The 22,342-nt window shown below is 34.3% G+C and overlaps 1 protein-coding gene across 2 annotated transcripts; it reads left to right on the top strand.

Moving 5' to 3' along the window:
- Positions 1-839: 839 nt before the first annotated feature.
- On the top strand, positions 840-21,528 carry LOC105325541 (major facilitator superfamily domain-containing protein 4A). Of its 2 annotated transcripts, none has more exons than XM_011425157.4 (11): positions 840-1,519; positions 13,804-14,002; positions 14,186-14,413; positions 14,764-14,887; positions 15,159-15,268; positions 15,510-15,602; positions 16,010-16,090; positions 17,683-17,830; positions 18,021-18,091; positions 19,513-19,630; positions 20,160-21,528. In XM_011425157.4, exons 1-11 carry the CDS (start codon positions 1,245-1,247, stop codon positions 20,354-20,356), a joined length of 1,644 nt encoding a protein of 547 aa, XP_011423459.3. In that variant the 5' UTR covers positions 840-1,244; the 3' UTR covers positions 20,357-21,528. The 2 variants fall into 2 exon arrangements, with proteins under 2 accessions (XP_011423459.3, XP_034308281.2); XM_034452390.2 differs by lacking the exon at positions 840-1,519 and adding an exon at positions 11,890-12,018.
- Positions 21,529-22,342: the final 814 nt, after the last annotated feature.

Genomic DNA, 22,342 nt, shown 5'->3' with positions numbered 1-22,342 from the left:
GTCTACATTTCTATAATGGACTAAGACACATAAAAATTGACAATAAAATAAGATTTCCCGAAGCAATCATTTCTGGGTATACTTTAGATAAATAAACCGGGTTGTTTTTCGATTAAATGCACATGTATGTAGGTAAAAATAAGCCTTTGCACATGCAGAGAGGTTAATTTGAATAGGGTTACGAACATAAGCTGACACCAGCCTAAAGAAAAAGACTAAGGAAGTAAAAAGATATTTACTTACAGTTGTTAACAATAAATATTATCGTCTTTCCATCATGTTTAGAATTTTTTTTAATTTCGTTAGATGAATGCTACAAGTACTTCGTAAAAGGCAATTTGAAACAAAAAAGTATTGAAGAGAAAGAAATTAACTTTTAAAATTGTTTTCATTTCCTGTTGCTGATGCTAGCCATTGTTTAGCCTACATTTAAACGTTATCCGTGATACAAAGACTAGCTATGTATGCGACATTTAAAACTTTAATATATAAGTGAGATTCAGGTATGAAAATAATAACACTTGATGTTCATTTCTACAGGTATGCAAGATTTTCCATTCATTTTTGTTCACGATTCATTTTACGATGTAAATGATTTGAAGAATAATTTAATAAGAATTTTTAGCTCGCTTCAGTAAACACAGCCCAGAGGCACGCAGACCTATGTTAAATCAACCGAGCGAGCGAAAGAGTTACAAAAAAAAATCGAACGAACAAAAATCATTGCTCTAAAACGATGAAAAATGTTACCTATATTATATAGCTGTTCGCAATTAGTTGGTCGCACTAAAGTGACCAGTACTTACGCCAGAAAGTACGGGCAAAAATTGGCTAATGAAATGTAAACGAACTCCTCTAAACAACATCAATAATTCAGTCACTGCAACGCAGTGTTATAGACACTATCTTGTCTCGGAAGGAGCCAGGTGTGTTGCCCCGATCGGACGCTCTCGGTAGTTATCGATCGGTAAAGTTAGTAGATTGAAGTGAAACGCTGCACTAGGGGGGATTCAACTATAGCCAGATTCTAAATCTTACGTCAAGAAAGGCACACTTATAGGGATGCGATGAATGTGTTACTTTGCTCAAGTATAGTTGGAATAACATTACCGTTTTAATTTTGTTTTCTTATCGAAGTTGAGATCTAAGTTGAAAGACAAGCATGAAGGAAACGGATTTATTTAAAATTAGGTAAAAATCGCAGAACTTTATATTGATTGTTTGCCAAAAAGAACGCAAAGGTCATGGCCACAACACCTACGACCTTTGACCCTCGGGTGACGGAGAATGGGGACAACAAACCCCACTTCCGGGTCCTTTTGAAGGAGAACTGGGTATCGGTTATGACGGACTGTCTGGTATTTGGTAGCTTTGGGATGGGTGTGGCTATTCTGGGACCCACGCTCTTTGACCTCGGGTGTCAGACCAGTGCCAGTTTGCGGGAGTTACAATGGGTGTTCTTTGTGCAACTTTTGCTGACGTTAGTTGGATCTGTCTCCGCGGGATGTCTTGCTCAAAGGTAGGTGTCTCTGTCTTAATTCCCCAAATCCACTTCTCTTATAGTCTCTTCTCTTAGCGATATAAAGGTTTTTTTCCAAATCATTCTGACCCCAAATATGTCTTTTGGAATCAAAATGTTGATTGTTCAATCCCACTATCTTATATTGCGCACGAATACGAAGTTGTATGTATTCTCATCTAACACTGTCTAAATCAATTATGATATCATATGAATTATGGTATGTTATTTTATTTGCATTTGCATCATACTTCGACTACATATGTTTTGAGTACAAAAATAAGATACGTTTAATATATGCCCCAAAGTCACCACGAAAAAATTGATAAACTTAAGCCTTATATAAAATATTATCAATTTTCGTTATCAGAGAAAATGACTGTCTTATACATCACGTTTCGAACATAACTTTCGTCATAATCAATCAAATCAGATAAGCTTGCGATTGTTATTGTAGCTAGGTGAATTGAGTTGTGACAATTTTTCTCTGTGTAAGATCATCTTCTTGGAGAGAGAGAGAGAGAGAGAGAGAGAGAGAGAGAGAGAGAGAGAGAGAGAGAGAGAGAGAGAGAGAGAGAGAAGGGGTCATATAGCCCCCAACGTGTTCAATTATTTTTATTTTCAGAACACCCCCCCCCCCCAAAAAAAAAACACAAAAAAACAAAACAAAACAAAAAAAACAAAACAAAAAAAAACAACCCAGAAATGAACGGCTCAAGAATCCTACTTTTGGGATGATAAAATCGCTCCCTTAATATTTTGGAGAGGGAGGATCAGTAGAGATGCAACTTGCTGAAATTAATAGAATACAACCTTATTCAATAAAGCATGCTTGTGAGAACTCTCTATATTTTCATGGAGATTGTTGCCTTTGAAAGCCGCGCACATTGTCCATCATTTTACGCGAAAATCATATCGAAATCATCATAAGCACCGGTATTGATGCAGCGTATAGTTAATAACATCGTCCGGAGCCGGCGAGAAAGGGAAATTGAATTTGTATCTGTAAAAACCAGAATGCTTCGGTTGGAGAGTTTCGGAGACGTTACATAATTCCGCATAGCTAATGCAATTTCGTAACTATAATTATCATGAATATAATTGTATGTCATATTAATGCAGATGTTGTGTTACTGCAATATCATATACACGCATGTAAATCGAATTTCCAAACAAAACTCAATAAGAATGAAATCTAAACTGCATATAAGTCCTAGAACGTTCATGTTCGATATCAATCAAAATTGCTGAATTGTGGACATTTCACATACATATCTGTAGGTACAATTTACATGTAAATTTTCTTAATCCAATTCATGTACATCTGCATCCTGTCAACAAATCATGAAGTGCATAATTGACATCCATGCGCGTGCGCAATGAATGTTCAAAGAACTCTATTGACACCAAAGTATGGAATATGTGTTTTATTTATTGTTGCACGCATCATAAAAACACGGAAAAACGAACAGCTATGCGATCAATTTTGATATCACCACAGAGAGAAGAACTGATATTAATTCCATAATTTCCATATTTATCATGGCTAAAATGCACGAAATGCTAAATGGTTTGGAATGCCCTTGTGAGATCAAGAAAAGCAATGATAGTTTCAACGAAACAAGGTCGGGGCGGTCCTCTATTGTATCTATATTTAGATTATTGTTGTTTTCATTAATGAATTGGCACCGATTGTTACTTCTCGGTTATTTTCGTCAGAGCTCGTTGGTTGTTTTTTTCTGCTTGTAGAAAAGGCCCGAGAATTGGCACAATATTTGGAAATACACGTATTATCTATAATTATAATCTCATTGTTTTTATTGGAGAGTTTGCCAATTGCATCTCTGTCCTATGGCGGTTGAATTTCATTATCTAGTCCTACTTTACTAATGACTTTGGTGAATCTCCAAATTCAGTTTTTTATTTTGAGAAAGACGGGTGTTAATTTGCAAGATGGACATTGTTTTTTGACATATATCGATTATTGTCATTTTCAAGGGTGTTGATTTTCGATCTCCACTGAGGCATTCCTGATACTTAATATGATTCTGGCAACTCAAATTTCTATTCTGTTGCCAATTTTGTGCTCGGCATTTTCGTTAAATTAAGGGACAAGTTAGAATGAACTTGAATGTATTACAAAAATGCACACGAGAAAAGAAAAAGATTTACGTGTTTCAGCTGTAAGAATTGCTGTATGCATGTACATGTATATTGAGTTAACTGCAGTTCTGTAGCTCAACAGCTCTATAGTATTTTATACATGGCAGGAAGTAGCTCAACGGCATTTTAACCCGAATTTTCCCGTAGATCTTCAGAGCCAATATTGGGTAATAAAAACCCAGAAACTTGCAATTAAGTTTGTTTCTGTTATTTTTTCTCTCCTTAAATTGTTATTGATTATCCCCTGTTGATGGTGATATATCTCTGTAAAAATTCAATATTAATGAAAACACATAAACAAAGGTTTTCTTTCTGGACTTATTTTCTATGATAAAACTTTTTTTGGGCATAATTAATCAAATGTACATGTATCATTCTGTTGGAACAAAGTTCTTGCATTGCAAAACATATTAACGGTTGGTTCTTGTATGCAACTATGCACACATTTATATAATACATATCCGTGCGTGCTTCACTGCATAAACCCAAATAAAAAGCGATACCACTACACCTTGAACGGGTACAAAATGTAATAATACATCAATAAATGCAATTATAAAAATACGTTTGATGCTTTAACAAGGATCGTGTCTGGTGAACCAGCTGTTGCTTCCATGACATGCAGAAATAACAAACTCGTAACGAAGTCACTATACTGTTAGTATTAGCATTAGTAGAAGTAAAATGTGACCACTTGACCTCTATATATACCTGTAAGAATTTGAATTGCTAAACCGTATTCTTGGTCCATAACCCCCCCCCCCCCCCCCCCCCTTTTGTCGATAGCTGAATTAAAAAAAAAAACCAACGTAACAGGGGTGGGGCTACAGTAGCTAAATCAGTTTGCGTAGAATTTGGGATACTATTTGTATGTCGGGCTACAACATTGTAAAGACGGTGTTTCTGTTTTGATTCTTGTTAATATGTTTAGATATATCAGTAACGCGCATATAGGGTAAATGTAGACTAGTATGTTGTTTCAGGGACTTAATGTACACGTATATACGTGCGTTCCTGTTTAATGTGCCGTTGATAAGTAGAAGTTGTTTTTTTTTGGCTGCACCGCATCTCTGCAACCAGATTCCTGGTGAAATCCCCATGAGACACGGCGGATCCTGCATCATGTATTTTACATCAAAAGGCAGAAGGCGTAGTTTTTGTTTCGAAATCAATGTCTGGAAGAGATCGCCCTAATAGAACAAAAGAGCACAGCGATCCACCCATCAGACTTTTTTTTTCGGGAAATTAGTACATTGTACTTCAAACACGATGTCACTATATATATAGAGATCAATTGACGGCCGGGATAAGATCAGAACAGAGTAGCAATTCGGAGTTATGATTATTTGCAGAAAGGGCAATGACTAATTAGTCAAGCGCTAATGAACTTCAATCATGGCACGGTACACCGTGGAACGCTAGCGCAAATAACCGGATGCGGAACGACACAAAAGGTTCCGGTACATGCTACGCAAATTCTCTCATCTAATTACGGTATCGATGTAAAAGGATTTGTAGACAAAGCCTTGACATTTTTTTTTAAACTTTCGTTTCATTATGTCCTTATATCAAAAGCATTTCATAAACTATTCTGGCAGAAACTCTGATAGTTATATTTTCCTTTGAATAATTCTTTTCATTGTTTTTTACAATTTTTTTACGTTCTATCTTTGAACAAAGCGTTTTACATCTATTTAAGCCCCTTTTCATCAATCTATCTAACAGTTCATCACGGATATGATCAGTTTGCATCTGTGATTGAGCGCAAATACATTTTCTCTCCCAAAGCACATCGTTCGTCTATCTTTGGTTACTAATAAGATCATATATATACTTATTTACATTGTTTATCGTTACGTTCACAATAGCCGTCTTTTGGAATGAATTCAAATACATGGTAAATAACCATTTGGATAGAGACAACTACCTCATAGAGGTACACATTCCTATCTTCGGATGAGTTATAAATTGGGTTGGTTCAGTTTTGTTGTTTTCTTTTAAATTAGGTAAACATTGTTTTGAATAGAATAAATTATATTCAGTCTTCGATATTTGAAGGCAGCTGTTAATAAAATATCCTTTAAGGAAAGAAAAACTAGGGAACTACCTTAAGACCTTATGAATTATCAAAATTCAATATATGCAAGTATATTTCTCTCAATTGTGACTTACTAATGCCAGCCTTGGCTTTGTCTTTTAAGATACAGTTATGGTTTATAAGTTCAAGAACTTTCCCCCTTCTACATGTATGTATATGTACAATTCAAATTATGTACTATGCACATGTCAATCATTTCTACGAGTTCAAATTGAACATGATTTTTTTCCCTCGTTTTTCAACCATAACCAAATATATGTACATGTAATTTCGTTTCTGTATCAATTATGATATATTTGACCACGCTCCGACCGAAATTATCACCTTATAATATTCAAAGAACGATTCCTTATTACTTTTTTTTATATTATTTCCAATTTCTACACTTTCAAACAAACATAAAGTAAAACCATTATTTTTTCATGTAGCACATGCTATGTATTACTATACGCGACACAGCCAATAACGTGTTTCGGTTATTCTATAAGACACGCCCTTTTTCTGTCGCTCATCTTTTATGAAATTATTGGGTTTTAGGCTTCAATATTGATTCGTAATGTTATCACAGACAAAGACAGTAGAAAATGTAAATATAATGAATAATTCACAAATTACTGCCTAAGATATTGCCAATTTGTTCACCATAAGTTTTATGTGCCATATTTTTATCACACAAAGGTAGTATAATTATATAGGATGAAACAGATCGGCATAAACAAAGTACCAGTTATAACAAATCTGAATTATTTATTATAATACATGTCGACTTTAGGCCGAGAAAATATGGATAAACGAAGCACCACTAGAACCCTACTATATACGCTTGAGTCTCCAACATATTGTTTCAATCGTGGTAGCGTTATAAAATAAATGAAAATTGCAGTACATTTGTAATTACTTTTGCTGACAGTACATGTACTTGGGTTGGAGAGGGATTAGCACCTTTCGATAAAATTTTCAATAATACATATCTTTTTGAAAAACTTTGACTTTCTTTTTACATAGCTGGATGGTAATATAAATGACGTACTTATGTATTAGAACTCACATTAGCGTTTATTAATTCATGCTTAGTGACAAAAAATGACATGGTATATGTGTCTATCAGCACTTTATACATGTAACAGCGATCTACCGGAATAATTAATTCTTATTTCATAGTGTATACCTTACCATGACTAAAAAACCTGAAAATCGTGGTACTTTGGTTTCAGAGAGTGGGCTTTAAAATAATCGTTTAACAGTCAATATGATACTGCTAACAATTGCAATCTGTCAAAAATTCCCCAAATTTTACAAACATCGATAATCTTGGCTTTATCTTCATTACGCATTTTAACAGCGCACATAAATATGACATTTACATTTTCAGTGTCTTTCTCCGTGAAAACATCACGAATTTGTGCTTTACAGTCCAATAAACAAAATGACGTATTGTTGGGGTGCAAGTGGGTTTTGCATAATTAATATTCTAATATTTAATCGCACAATTGCTGAAAGTTATACAAATATAATAATAAGGAAGAATTCTTTGGATATTATGAGGACATAATTTCAGTGGGGGCGCGATCACATCCATCATAAAGCCATTCGGGCTTTATTGGTTTTGATTACGCCACGACCAAATTTATTACCCCATGATACTTAAAGAATAATTCCTAATTCCTTAAATAATACATTCCGTTTTATTTTTGTGCGATAGAAATCTGAATTTCTATTATGTGAAGAAAAACAAGACAACGGCTTGATCGCACAGTTTGCTCTACAATCTGCCATTTAATTTTCTTCGATTTCAGATTTATCACGTTTTTTCACCATTCAAATAGATGAAACAAAAACAGATTGAGAGCTCTAAAATCCGATATTAAACGATTATGAGACAATCGTTTTTCATATATATAAACCGTGTGCTTAAGTGAGTTTCAATTCATGAGTAATGGATTTTAGACGACATCTTCTAGCAGACAATGCCCTTTCCTGACGTCACATGTTTACACATCACTGAGTTTCAAGTATTGCTACTTCCGGTAGTAAGAAAACGGAAAGTTCCAACGAACGATTTATCGAAACCCAAAATACTGAACATATCAGAGAATTGAATAGAAAAAGAAATTTGACCAGTCACGCAAATGAAATCCGTTAATTCTAATTCAAAGTTTCAATACTAACGATAATTGAATCGGAAGTTCGCCACGAAACTAACTTTTCCTTCCCATTGTGACTGTCATTACTGGTCAAAAATCGCGTGGTGATTGCCATTATACAACATGACTGATTTTTACATTTTGTACAAGTCTAGCTGAGAATGAAAACGAAAAGAGAGCCGATAATTCCCCTGAGTTTTTCCCCCGTGCCTTCTCTCCGCGTCCTCTCCATAATTAAACTACACCACAAGGTGAGAGAAATAAACAAATTGCAACCCATTTTAACCATGTGAAATTATTAGCAATATTAATTCCAACAAAAATAACCCCTCCCCCAATTTTCTTCAGCACCTGCACACCGAAACTTTGGTAATTTTCTCTTACTGTTATAACCACTGCTTATTATAAAGCTTTCGACTGATAACCCAATGTAATTATAGGCTCACATGTACATGTAAACGTCACGTACAGGTTCACGTAACCCAAATTCTGACTTTTTTTTTCTCTCGCCATTTTCTGGCTTCCCATTCTAATTTAATTTTGTTTATTCATCGTATATAAGGCATTGTAGACGACCAAAGAATCGGATTTTTTCATTCACCGTATATATACGTACCATTATGCTAAGAGTGAACGCCGGCTACATGTTATTTTAGAATGATCTCCATATCGGAAGCGATAAAAAAAAATAAGAGGAAGACGCAATTTATGTTAAGATCTCCCCCGAGGGAAACAGAAGAAAGAATCTCTCTCTAAAAAATAAAACGCAATTAGAAATTATAGTATCATGTCAATGAACGACGAACCGAGAATGTTAATCCGACTGACATCCTTTGGGTACAAGTGGACTCGAAACAAGTATGAAATTAATTCTGTTTGTGGGAGGTCAATCGAATGCACATTCTCCAATTGTTTTTGACCCATACTTAATCTTATGCTATCAATAAATAACGCAGTGAGAAATCATTCTCTGATGATAATTAACGGCCTTAACGGACCGCCTTTTCTCTTCAGGGACCCCTTTGTTTGCCGTTTGCTTTTAACAAGGAGAAGTCGCAGGCCAAATTTCATCTACGAACATTCGATATGATTTCCTTGTTTAGTGGTGTTTATTGCGGATTATTATTCGCTTGATTCCTTAAGGAACCGTTGGCCAGTTTACTGTCTAGTGTCTGGCCAGGAACAGATATAAAAGCGAACCAGATTTTGTTCTCCATTGATGGAAATACATGTACGTGTTGCATCTCGGTTAGAAAGCACAAAGCTAATTAATGCGCGTTGTTACGCAAACGCGCTATTGCGATGAATTGGATATGGTTAAATAATGATGTGGCAATTTTAACACATTCTAAATCGCCTTATTTCTTAAGCACATCTTCGCATTGAAAGTCAAGGATGTAACTAAAGGTTTATATTCAGTCAAGATAAACAACTATACAAGTTAAGAGGGTTGAATGGTTTCGACCATTTTTAGACTGTATTGATCTTCCTAAGAAGAAGAGCTCAATATAAAAATATAGGAAATTTTCCCAAATTAAAAGGCGTGATATATGTAGAACCATTTTAACAAGAGCTTGGACTTTGGGTAGTTGTGTCAAACAGCAATGCGACGTAGGCCTGTCTATTTCATTGCTGGCTACTCAGCCATGGCTCTTTGAAATCAACAAGATTTGTCTTGCTTTTGAACTTAGACTACGCAATCGGTGCATATTTCACTTGAAACTTGTTTTTTTTTTATTTTTTAACTTGATTTGACGCAAGAAATAGATAGATTCGTCTAACCGAAAGTCCAATGTCTTGTTAAAATGGTTCTATTTTTCTTTTACTAGATAACAGTTGGTAGCTCAACAAATCATGCTAGGTGGTCAACAAATTTAACATCAGATCTACCAAAAATGCTAAAAATGATTTTTTTTTTATATGCTGTGATCTATCATAAAGAAAAGAAAGAAATCCACGCAGTTTAGCTTTAAAATTTGAACATTTTTTTTTAAATATTTACACAGAACTCTTCTTCTAAAATAAAAGAAGATTAAAATAGTCGAAAAATGGCCATTGCTATCGAGCCCTCTTACCACATTGATTAAAAATTTAGGGTATTATCATATCATTTTTTGTTATACTTTCATGTTAAATACTGAAATCTGATTGGTTAAGACGCAGTTCATAATCCGTTCTATTACTCTCAGCGTTAGCAATGCACTAAGCAACGGGTAACATTACAAATTGCTACATGCGCGAAAAAATTATGCGCGTACGGTTCGCTGTAGAATTCACATTATTCCTATATAAAAGCAGTAAAATTTTCTTAAAAATCAAGACATTCAGTATAACAAAATAAATAGTGCCTGTTTGGGAGGATAACAGTTGAAATTGAGACCCCTCGAAAACCATTGTCAACCTCCGCTTCGCGTCGGTTGACAATGGTTTTCTCGGGGTGTCAATTTCAACTGTTACCCTCCCAAACAGGCACTATTTTTATAATAACACCTCTATCGTCAATCGTTTTTTTTCACATTGTAACAAAAGCAATCTAAAAATCATAATAGCGAATTTAATGTTGTGAAACCGTTTTGACGCCGGATTCTGATCTATTTTTAATAGGGCTGTATTATGCTGTACAATCTTAACACAATCAGTGAAGAGTCATCAGTGGCTTGATTGTTTATCTAAATTATGGGTTATAAAACTGTTACAGTAAAAATGTTATAACAGTCCCAGGAGCAAAATTAAGGAAGGTGAGCTTTTTGTGTCAAATAACATTATAAAATTGACACAACATGCATGCACAAAAATAATGTAAGAGTAATTGGACGCCCTGGTCTGCAATGATTATCAGGCAGTGAAAAAAAAATTAATGAATTCATCATGCACTATAGTGCATGTATTTGTGAAATAAGTCAAACTGTAGGCAATTAAAGTAAAATGGGATAGGGAACAAAGGGTTTGATGGTGTAAATCTTGGTTATAGTGTTTTGCCATGTATGCATACAGTCTAGTCAATAAAAAAGAAATTCGTGACATTTAGATTTCACTATCTAGCAATGTATAAATTGTTTGCAATTGTCAGGGGGGGGGGTTGCTTTTGACTGTGACTAACTCTGTCCCGTGTTCTGAAAATAAATTTACGGCATATGGTATTTAAGTCAGTTTAGCATAAAATTGCCGACAAGAAATTATTTAGAGCAAATATTTACAACCGCAGAAATTATTAGTTAATGTATTTGGTACCATATGTATGATGTAATTACTTGTGTTGTTTACATGAGATATTAATGGAATGCATGTTAATGATGTAAGCTATACAGTTTTTATTAACGAAAAGTGGAAAATTATGTTATTGTTCCTGATCCTTTGTATTCCGACACACGTCTACGCACGCGTAATACTTACGTCTGCTGATGGTTCATCACAAATAAAATGAAAACTGAAGGAGCATGCGCACCGTCTTAGACTTGTTAACCCTCACTAAGATGGGACATAAAATCGAAAAAGCAGCTTACAGTGACAAGATTAGGTCCAGTGAAGATTGACGTCCGAGGAAGCTGATTTCATTTCTAATTAGTCCATAATGCATTTGAATTGCGGAGAGTATCCCATCGAGGGTTAAGTGATGGAATTGAGGAATAGAGAACTAAAAGTCACTTGTTGATTTTCGGTTGAGAAAAAAAATTTATATTAACCAGAAGGGGGCCATTTTGTTCTTTGGATGGTTCCTCAAGGGATTACTCGTCTGGATCGGGAAAGACTAGCATAATTAGATTAAGTGATAATCATTAGGCTAGACTTTTTCCCCAGTACAGATCGTTATACCGAATCACATAGTGTTACCAAGTTGTTTTGTTTTGTTTTCCCCTTCGCTATCTAGAAATAACTGTACTGGTTACATGTACTTTTGCAAACTTGAGGAACAAGGCTTTTATAAAAGAAAAGAGAAGAAAATGCGCATTTATTAAACGAACTGAAAGATTCTCATGCAATCTCGTAATTCAACAAATATTGATTTGATATGCTTAGAAAAAGCTAGAAGTCATACACGAGATAGAGGCAGACGGAGGGTCAAGGTGGCAACTGCTGAAGAAATAGTTGTAATGGTAATGTCGATATCTATATATGAAACGGTCTTTCTTGTTTTGATGGCTTTTTATGGTAACATCTGGCCGTACTAGTTATTCTACGTTAATTCTACTTTGTACGTCCTTGATCAGTAGGTTTTCGGAGAAATCCAGTAAAAAACGAACAAATTTTGTCAATTTTTCCTCTAAATCACCCCTATTTTGCTGCATACATTGACACCATGATTTCTTTAAAATCCTTTTTTATTCATAATAATATTAATACTACGAACAGTGATTTCATTTTTGCCTGAGAAGCCTTGATGCATTTAAAATCCCCATCTGTATAACAGATGTCGGATTAAAATTGCCGATCCTCTATTTTAATAATCATAGTTGGAAATTGTAATTGAATATAGCAATACAGCTGCTTATGAGTATATATTTAACCATGTTTTCTATACAATGTTATTACTAGAGTACATTAAACACACCTATCCACTCCACTTTTCTATGCGAGGTTATTTAACTCTCTCTCTCTCTCTCTCTCTCTCTCTCTCTCTCTCTCTCTCTCTCTCTCTCTTTTATGAGCTGATAATTTCAGTCAAGGCGTGATCAAATCCAATAAAGCCCAAATCAATTATCATACCCCTTGACCGAAAATATCACATCATAGTATTCAAAGAATGGTTCCTTATTACTTGTGTTTATATAATTTTCAGCAATTGTACGATTAAATACTAGAATATTAGTTATGCAAACCTCGCTTGTGTCTCAGCAATTCGTAAATTAAATTTATTGAACTTTACATTACAAAATCGATTCGAAATGTTAACACGGACAAAGACACTAGAAAATGTAAGATCCCAAATTTGTTCAGGAACCCAATTTTCATTGTTATTTGTAAATCATTGTGGTGAACGAATCCATCAATTTTCAATGACGTCATTCTCATCAAAAGTTGAATTTTTCAGACTAATAAAATAAGTTATCTTCATTTTGTTGTCTGCTTTATTCTCCCGGCGCGGATTATCACAACCCCACAATGAACATTATTGCGTTTGCACATAAAACAAAACAGAGTAGAAATGCTTAACCAGGGAATAGTCTGCACTTCGGGGGACAATATTCACTTGCAAACCAAAATCTTATAATGTCAAATTTACAGAAATGCGAATTATCGACTATCTTGTTGAAAACACTGGCTAAGCCAATGACATAATTCTTTAAAATTAAAGCAAAAACACCTGTTTTTAGTTTCTGCAAATTAGCTATAATTCTAAATTAGTCCATATAACTTTGCACAGCACGAGGTGACATCGGACTTTTCCTATTACGTAATTGCGCAACTCTGCGCTGTGAAATGCGATGAATAATTAAAATATCAATTACGATTAACACGTTAGACTCTCGGAATCAGGGGTAGAATAAGCGATAAAATATCAATAAAACCTGTTGAAGTCTTTTTGATTTGCAGGAAGAAAAAGTCTGTAGCACTTTGAATAATTGATAGAAGCCGAACTAAATACAAGAAAATTGAAATTGTACACAGTCATGAGGCATTGTAAAGCATCAGCAATTAAAATAGCTTTGAAAATTGTATGAACATTTAATCCTTAAACAGCATAATGCCTAAAGAAAAATAATTACATCTCCGTCCGTTCATTCATCCATCTTTTCATTCATCCATCTTTTCATTCATCCATCTTTTCATTCATTCATTCATTCAACCTTTAGGTATATAAAACAATCCCAGTACTAACCCTCATTGAAATCAATCAATCAATCAATCAATCAATCAATCCAAACTAATGTCTCCTGTAGGTTAGTTCCGGTCCACGTGCTGATGTTGATCGGTATGTTCGGCCTCCCCTTCACCATGTTGCTGGTCCCCGCCTGTACCGAGTTCACCGAGCTCCTGCTCAACCTCATGTTGATGGGTTGGTGCATGGGCTGCATCGACTGCGTGGCCAACCTGAGGATGATTCTTAGGTTTGGGACCAACGTTTCCCCCTTTCTACAGGTATTTTTTATTTGCCCACTACTTGAATAATCAAGCCATGCACTCTGATTCACAAAGATGTTGATCATAGACTCACTGCTAGTTATACTTTCATTAATCGTTTCGGATGAAAACGCGCCATACTGCGCGTTTTATTTTCGGATTTAGAGAACGTCTCTCAGTCTGACTTCTATAATGTTACAGGCAATGCATTTTTGCTACGGACTGGGGGCCTTCATAAGCCCTATGATTGCCGCCCCGTTCACCCTAGACGTGGAGTGTTCTCAGCCTGTAAATGGCAAAGTGACATTGGATACATTCGAACCGACAACGAATTCCAGTGGTGCACAAGTTCCCACCCAAGTGACGGTGTCCAGGGCGCAACACCTGAGTCACTCGGAGAGTGCTTTCTTTATTCTCGCTAGTATCCAAGTAAGTTTACATAAATATTCTTTAGGTATTCATAGAACTGGTTTTGTACTTAATGCCTGACCTGAAATATAAGTGTATGGTAGTATATGAACACATCGTCGAAACACACAGCCAGTCTAACATGTGCGTTCTTTGACGTCGACAGTGGAAGAACTCGATGAATATCTCTCGTTCTATAGTAAATAATGCATGCCCTATTCTGATTGGCTCGTTCCCATTTTGTATATGAAATTTCACCAATTGAGTTAATGCTTACTTTTTTTCTGCACAACATACAACATCATGTTTTCTGAATATTAACATGATAGCCTATAATCTTAGTACTGTAATAACACACTGGGTGTGGATAGTTTCTTTTTACAGCCATCGTCATAGTGGTGGTGATTCTGGAGAAGAAGCGAATCATCTTCTCGGGCGTCACGGTCTCACAGTCAACCAGTATGACGTCAGTGCGCGAGGCAACGTCAGAACAAGGTATAGAAATATCACTACTTGTACAAATCATTATAATAAGGTAGAATGTTTATTGAAATATGCTTTTATGACTGTTTGTATAATAAGTAGGAATAATGATAAAGCGCTGATATGTCATTGCTGACTTTCAGTCATATTTAACACATTGCGAGAAATTTGCCTCCTGCAATATTCAACTGCTTTATTTATCGTTCGATATCTTACAACTGGAACAGTTTTGTTTATCAGGAACATAATTTTTTTAATAGACCAGTGTCTTTAATTATTTTAGATCTCAGAGATATAAGTGGACAAACTCACTGTTTTTGCTTCGGTACCAGGGAAATAGTAGTCATTATATTGATCACATCGGCTTCTTTATTCCTCTACGATGGTTTACAGGTAAATAAGTTTTTACCTAGTGCAGGTCACACAGGTAAAACTTATAGCACACAGGTACATGTACTCACTTGCTCAAAAGATTAAAAGAGGTCAATTTGAAATAAATCAATCAAACAAGATGAAAAGTCTTAAATTTCCATATTATTTATTATCATATTTATTATCTAGTATAACTGTATTTTAACTCAATTTATAAGTACATGTATTAAGAGTTAAAATTGCGTTATATCCCTGGTTTTAGTCCTCGTATGCAGACTACATATATTCATTCGCCGTGAAAAACGTCAACGGTTTACGAAAGGGAGAAGGCGCCTATCTCAACGCTTGCTTTTGGGTGAGAACAATTAATGATTAACAGCTAGTGACTTCATCTACACGAACGTTAACATTTTACATGTATTCTACATTTGTGGAAACACAATCAAAGCAGAACGGTTAATTGAAAGCGTAAATGTTCCAACCCAGTTTATATGAGTATAAATTGGGTAGATAAAAGTGCATGAATTATGCAACTAACTTCAAAGACCTTTGAGGTCCATATATTTCTTATTTAACACAAACTCAATTTGGCTACAAAAATCCCATTTACATGTATTAACAAAACTTGCAGTTAAAACTAAAGTTATCCTCATGGTGTATTATATATCTCAAAAATGTTTGTAATATTCTCCGAATGATGAAATCGTACATGGAACAAAAAAACCTTTTCAATAATATTTGAACATGATCTTATTTTTACAGGGGACCTTCGCTCTGGGTCGTCTAATAGCCATACCCTGTGCCACAAGACTCACCGCCGCCTTCATGTTGTCCTGTAACCTGGTAAATCTATATAGAGTTATTTTCGCCCTTCTACGCTTGCAAATGGTTTCGTCTCATCTTGAATTCGTCCATATGCAATTGTGTTAATTAAACGAGATATTATTTGCAAGGACGGAATCCGGCAAGCCTTAGATTCGCCCGCTGATAACGTGGGCGAAAGGGGCGAAAATAAAAAATGAGCGAATATTTCCCGGTACATAGTTTTCGCAAATATACCTGTAAACAAACGTTATGTAATCATACCAGGTAAACTTTTATCTTCGAGCAAGTCCGCCGTAAGTTAATTCTGCGTTTAACGTCATTTCAAAATACGAAACCTACGAAGAAAGGCGATAAAAATAAAAACAAACAAAATTTTCAAAACAAATGATTTTTATTTATTTACATTAATTTACACTGTACAAACACCGTAAGTATTCAAGCTACATATAGATTTATTTACCTCTTTTCTTATAATCCCATTGAGTATCTGATATATAGTCCATAATGTGTTTTAAACATTCCGAATTTCTACAGATTGCAGTAACTGTATTTTAGTAAATTCAAACTTGAAAAGGTTCAAATTAAAATAGGGGTTTGTTTGTTCTTTGTTAAAACACAATTTCTTCTTAACATACGTGCGTGGGTTGCGTTAAACGTAGAATTAACTTTGGTATAGCCTAATAATCCACAAAGACCTCATGTGTTTTGTGTAATACACGTTGGCTATATTGAATTCAAATTTGCATGTACGTGTATTTTAAACAAAAGCGTCTTGGAAAAGTATGTTTTTCTTTACTATTAGTAAACCAATTTTGGTTGTGAAGTCTCTTAATAGTAATTGTTTTGCTTTTGTTTTATTCGGCAGCAATTCATGCGCGGGGGGGGGGGGGGGGGGGGGAGGGATTCAAATTTCTGAAATTTACATTGTTAAATTATCGAAAATAGGTTATATTCGGACCCCCCCCCCCCGGAAAATGTTCCGGATCCGCACATGGTTCTTATTTTATTAGTATGTTTAACAACATCTCTAACCGTTAGGTTGTACTAGAAAAGTTAAAAACACGCTCAGTCTGGCGTATACGTAACTCTAGAAACAATTGCCCACACAAAAATTTTAGCATGGATTTTTTTTTTCCGAAGGTCAAATTCATAACTCCTGAATGTATAGGTACATGTACATTATATAAAAATCAACATGTTTACTTCACAATCAAGGAATTTTTAACAATGTGTGAAGGTCAATATGAATACCAAGCTATCTGATGATAACGATAATCAATTGATGTATTCACGTTTAATGTAACCAGCTTGCCGATTGACTTTTTGTGTGTGTTAAACAATTTTTAAATTGTTCAAAGCTTAAAAGGGCAAATCGTATAATACACGTATCTTTAACAATTTCAACAATATAAATAAAATTAGGCTGAGATAATGATACTTGCCACCAATTAGTATAGTACTTTAAAAACACGTGTTTCCTTTTCGTTTTTGGCTTGACTGAGAAATTGGATCATGGGGTAGAAGAGATATAATGAAACAAAAAGATATTTGAATATTTAAGGTAGCCATGCATGCATGGAAATGAATTTTATTTTTTTTATTTGTTTTAGGTGGGATGCATCGTTGCTCTTTTCATCACACTTATATTTCGCGGCAACCATGCTATGGCGTACTTTGGCACATGCGTACTGGGCTTGTTCCTGAGCAGCATGTCACCTACAATTATGTCACTTACAGAATTATTTATTGACATCAATGGTGAGTTGAGTATACATAACCGAAAACAAAATGTAGGAAAAAAAATTCTTAAATGGTTACTACATATAAAGTATGTAAGGAGTCAGTATGCGTGTTCAAAGTTCTTTGACAATTGTTGCAGCATATATATAAAGTTACATGTATATAACAGTTTTTGTGGAATTTTTTTTTTTTTGTATATGGTGAACAGCCCCTATAGCGTCCTGTCTGGTTGTCAGTGCGGCGCTGGGTGAAACTCTCTGTCCGGTCATCGTAGGAAATGTGAGTAATAAGAGAGAGAGAGAGAGAGAGAGAGAGAGAGAGAGAGAGAGAGAGAGAGAGAGAGAGAGAGAGAGAGGCCCTTTGTCATAAACCGTTAACCGACAAACTACGAAGCCTTATAAAAGGAATTATTACAGAAAGCAATTACAAAACTCAATGAATGGTTTATGATACTTAAAACCACAGCTTTTTTATAGTTGCGTTTATCTTTTATTATTGAGATTGGATGTCATATTTTTTACATGAGATATAAATAGTTTCATGATGGAATTATCAATCCATGCCATTCAGTGAAATGCATGCATGCTATCGGGGATTGTTTTCACATTAGATAAGGGATTCAGGGGAATAAAAAAATTAGTAAACCGATGCATAAAACCCGACTCCTGATCAGATTTATTTTGTCTTATGCCAATCTTGATTTTCTTTTTCGCCGAAGATCGAAATTCCCTTGGGACCGAATTTTCCTCCAACCAATTAACGTTTATAGACTATGGGATTTTCTTTCATGGAGAAATTAATTTTTTTACGGTGACCAGTTGTATTAAAAAATGCTGGCATATATTTGTTTCTTCAATTTATATTAACGTACATGTGGCGCCCACGTAAATGTAATGATCGAGCTGTCATCAATAATATTGCTGACGATTTTTTCAGTAACAGTTGCAAATATGTCATTTTGTAAATTTTGAATTTACTGGGTGGGTGTAAAATTCTTTATCTAATAAATCTGTTGGTGAATTTACCGTGTAAAACTCTTATACCGAATTCTCGATAAGCCAATATACGCTATATTTCAAAACGTTCGATATTCATTAAACCTACCTAAAATTGTGCTGATTCTGAGTTTGCTTGTTTCTTAAAACATCTTGAACAATCAAAGTATTGAACTGAATATAGTTTAAATTGAGATATCCTAGAACATATGACGTGCATGGTAACTTGCACCAAGTAGAACCTTAATCTACAGCCTAACGTATACAATTCTAATGACGTTGCTATGAAGAATATGAAATTATCAGCATATGAACAAGTAATTATGTAATTATTGATAAGATATAATCATTAATATTTTAAGAAATAAGGAATCGTTCAATTCTTTGAGTATTATGAGTTGATGATTTCGGTCGGGGCGCGGTCAAATGAAATAAAGCCTGAAGGGCTTTATGATAGATTTGATTACGCACTGACCGAAATTATCACCTCATAATGTCAAAAAAATGATTCCTTATATTACTTATATTTATATAATTTTCAGGAATTGCACAATTTCTTTTAATCAAGAAAATTTCGTTTGCGCCCAAACAATACGTCATTTGAATTCATTAGAGTCTTTAATGCAAAATCGAATCGTAGTGTTATCATAGGCAAAGACACTGAAAAATGTAAATTTATACATATATCAAAATAAATCATTACAGCTGTTTGTAGCCACGGGCCCGCCCAGTTTCCTGACTTTCTGCACGGTGTTGGCGGTTCTGTCCGGGCTTCTTTATGGTGCTCTCTATTTTTTTGGAAGAAATACTCCGAAATACAGAGGTGAGAATTAAATTTGCTTAAGTGAATCCATAATACCAGTAATTATTATAGCGATTTGACGTTCTTGTTTTTAATACATACATCAATGGATATGAAATATCTATTTGAATTATTTTTACTATCGTGTGAATTTTGATAGTAGTTAATGAAAAAAAATATGAACACATGAATATTCAAAGTATACGTTTAAAAGTGCATTTTGTAAAATAACATCTCAACATGTACCCCCCCCCCCCAAAAAAAAAAAAAAAAATTATGCCAAATACAACGACAGAATTTGATCGCAAATTAATTGTTTAATATGTATTTTCTTACGAATTGTGAAAGCACAGTCATAAGTAATTCATTCCGATTTTGAAATTAATACCGCAAATGAGCAAAACTTTTTGTAAGAAGTTTTGCTCAATAGCGGATTTAACTTTAAGATGGGGGGAAAGAATGTCTTAAAACTCAAATTTCATTCTTTATCAATAAATCATTCATTACAATAAATCTGTTTTAAAAAAGAACAAAAACTGAATAATTACAGGATTGAAGTCGGAATCCTTTATATGGATAACAAGATTTGAAAACCAATTTCAAAAAGAGGAATCCAATCCGTTTAGGCCAGTCGGTGTCAAATACTACTCGGAAAAAGACCTGGATACCAGAACAGCTCCCGAGGGAGAGGTGGAAAACTTTCCGAATAATTTCGGTAATGGTAATTCACCCTATTCCCCCGGATGACGTCAAAATGTTGGATTAGAATTTACTTGACCATTATTCTTTATCCATTTGAATCCTATTTTATAAAGGTTTTCAGTTTATTTTTGTCATTGGCTATTTAAGTCCATTATTAAAAAAAAAAAAAATAACTAATGTAGATTTTGTAAAGATACACACTTACATGTGATATATGACGTCATCTTTCATGATGTGGACAAATATCAACATATTATTATTTTGTCAACGTAAACAAAATGACAATAGTCAACGAAAACAGTGCAATTTTCCCAGAGTAATGAGCATTTAAATTTCTACTGTTTCCAGTGAAATGGCTTTCACGTTTATGCCTGTGAACTACAAATAATGTTTTTGTAACAAAAAAGTATAGAATCCCGTAGATCATACAAGAAAATGAGGTAGGAATTTTTGTAGATTGACTAGTGAAGGCTAGTTCTAAATCTCTCATACCCCCCCCCCCTCCCAAATCAATTGAGTACAAATACATGAACTAATGCTATAACTTCTTCGAGTATTCATTCGTTACTTTGTTTGAGGATTTGCATTTAATATATTACTGTATAATTTAATTCTGGTTGTAACACGCTTTCTGATTGGTTGAAAAATTTATTTTATATCGTATAAAGAATGTTGCCTATGTCATAATAAGACTAACGTCAAAAACGTATCAATCCGCCTGATGTTACGTTTGAATTTTGTACAATTTGATGTCATTCTATAGATCAAATGACTGTTTTTATCAACAATTGTTTGCAAAATATTAAATTATAAGGAATGAATTCAATATTTATTAGTTTTATACGATATAAAATGGTTTGGAACAGTTTACGCTTTTTTATAAACCGCTTCGCGGTTTATAAAGCGTAAACTGCCCCAAACCATTTTATATCGTATAAACCAAATAAATATTGAATTCATTACTTAAATACATGCATTAGGTATATGAGTTTATTATAATTATAACATTATGATTTTTGAGTAATTACTACAGTGACTGGGGAGCTTTACGGTATTGTTGACTCAGAGGTGAAAAACGGTGAATTGCCATAAAATGTACATAACTATAATTCCGTATCATGTTGTTGTTGTGTTTACTTACAATTTTTTTTTGTTTAAATAAAATATATTTACCAAACTATTTGTTGTTTTATTTAAAAATAAAATATTGATGAGAATGTATTTGTGTTTTATTTGATATCTTCATGATACGGTGCACACCCAGATCATTTCGTCAGGATCGGTGTAATTGCCCATTATACTTTTACATGCAGAGGGTTGATGCATGTGATTCTGTAGCATTCGTCTAGCGGCATTGCTGATACGTTATCGATACAGGGGCTGTAATAAATGTAAAACCACGTGACAATGAAACACTGTAATGTTGGCCCCGTATCTCGATGTAGCGGAAGGCCTTGGTATTTTTGCAATTTGAAAGGTTCAAATTTTGAAATAATATAAAAGAATAGCTAGCTTCACACTTTCGACGTTGTAAACTTGTTGTTATCTAGACTTTGTGTTTTTCACTATGTCATAGAACGAACGGCTGGCGAGAATTTAAAAGAAGGCAATGTTTAAAAAAGGAAATATTCTGTGACTTTTTTTATTTAAGTAAAACGGCGAGCTATGAATTCTAAAAATCTCATGACCTTAAGTTAATTAACTACTCTGTATAGTAAGTAATTTATACAAGATTTGTTAGTCTAACACTGTAAAATTTATCATTACTGATAAAACTTACACGTATTAACTGAATGGCTTTAAAGTACTGATTCTAAGTACTTTCATAATGGCTTTGCTACTCCTTAGTACCAAACCAAAACGTTCTCACTTTATACAATCGTACCAGAGCGCTGAAATGGTACATCTTTGTGATCAAACACCATTACTTACTGATTGCCAAACTTTCTTTTGTATTTTAAATAAAAATTATGGCGCTTGCTGTGACAGAATGACGTTTATAAAGGTGTATAATTATGTAGATTTATTTAT

This window comes from Magallana gigas, chromosome 4 (genome assembly GCF_963853765.1).
Source record: "Magallana gigas chromosome 4, xbMagGiga1.1, whole genome shotgun sequence".
Classification (NCBI taxonomy): domain Eukaryota; kingdom Metazoa; phylum Mollusca; class Bivalvia; order Ostreida; family Ostreidae; genus Magallana; species Magallana gigas.
Note: the sequence above shows the minus strand (reverse complement) of the source record. Positions and strands in the feature narration are given on the sequence as shown.

Coding starts and splice junctions, on each gene's coding strand:
- LOC105325541 (XM_011425157.4), top strand. CDS start 1,245: ATGGCCACAACACCTACGACCTTTGACCCTCGGGTGACGGAGAATGGG. Junction 14,888..15,158: donor CGAGGCAACGTCAGAACAAG/GTATAGAAATAT, acceptor TAATTATTTTAG/ATCTCAGAGATATAAGTGGA. Junction 18,092..19,512: donor GTCCGGTCATCGTAGGAAAT/GTGAGTAATAAG, acceptor AAATCATTACAG/CTGTTTGTAGCCACGGGCCC.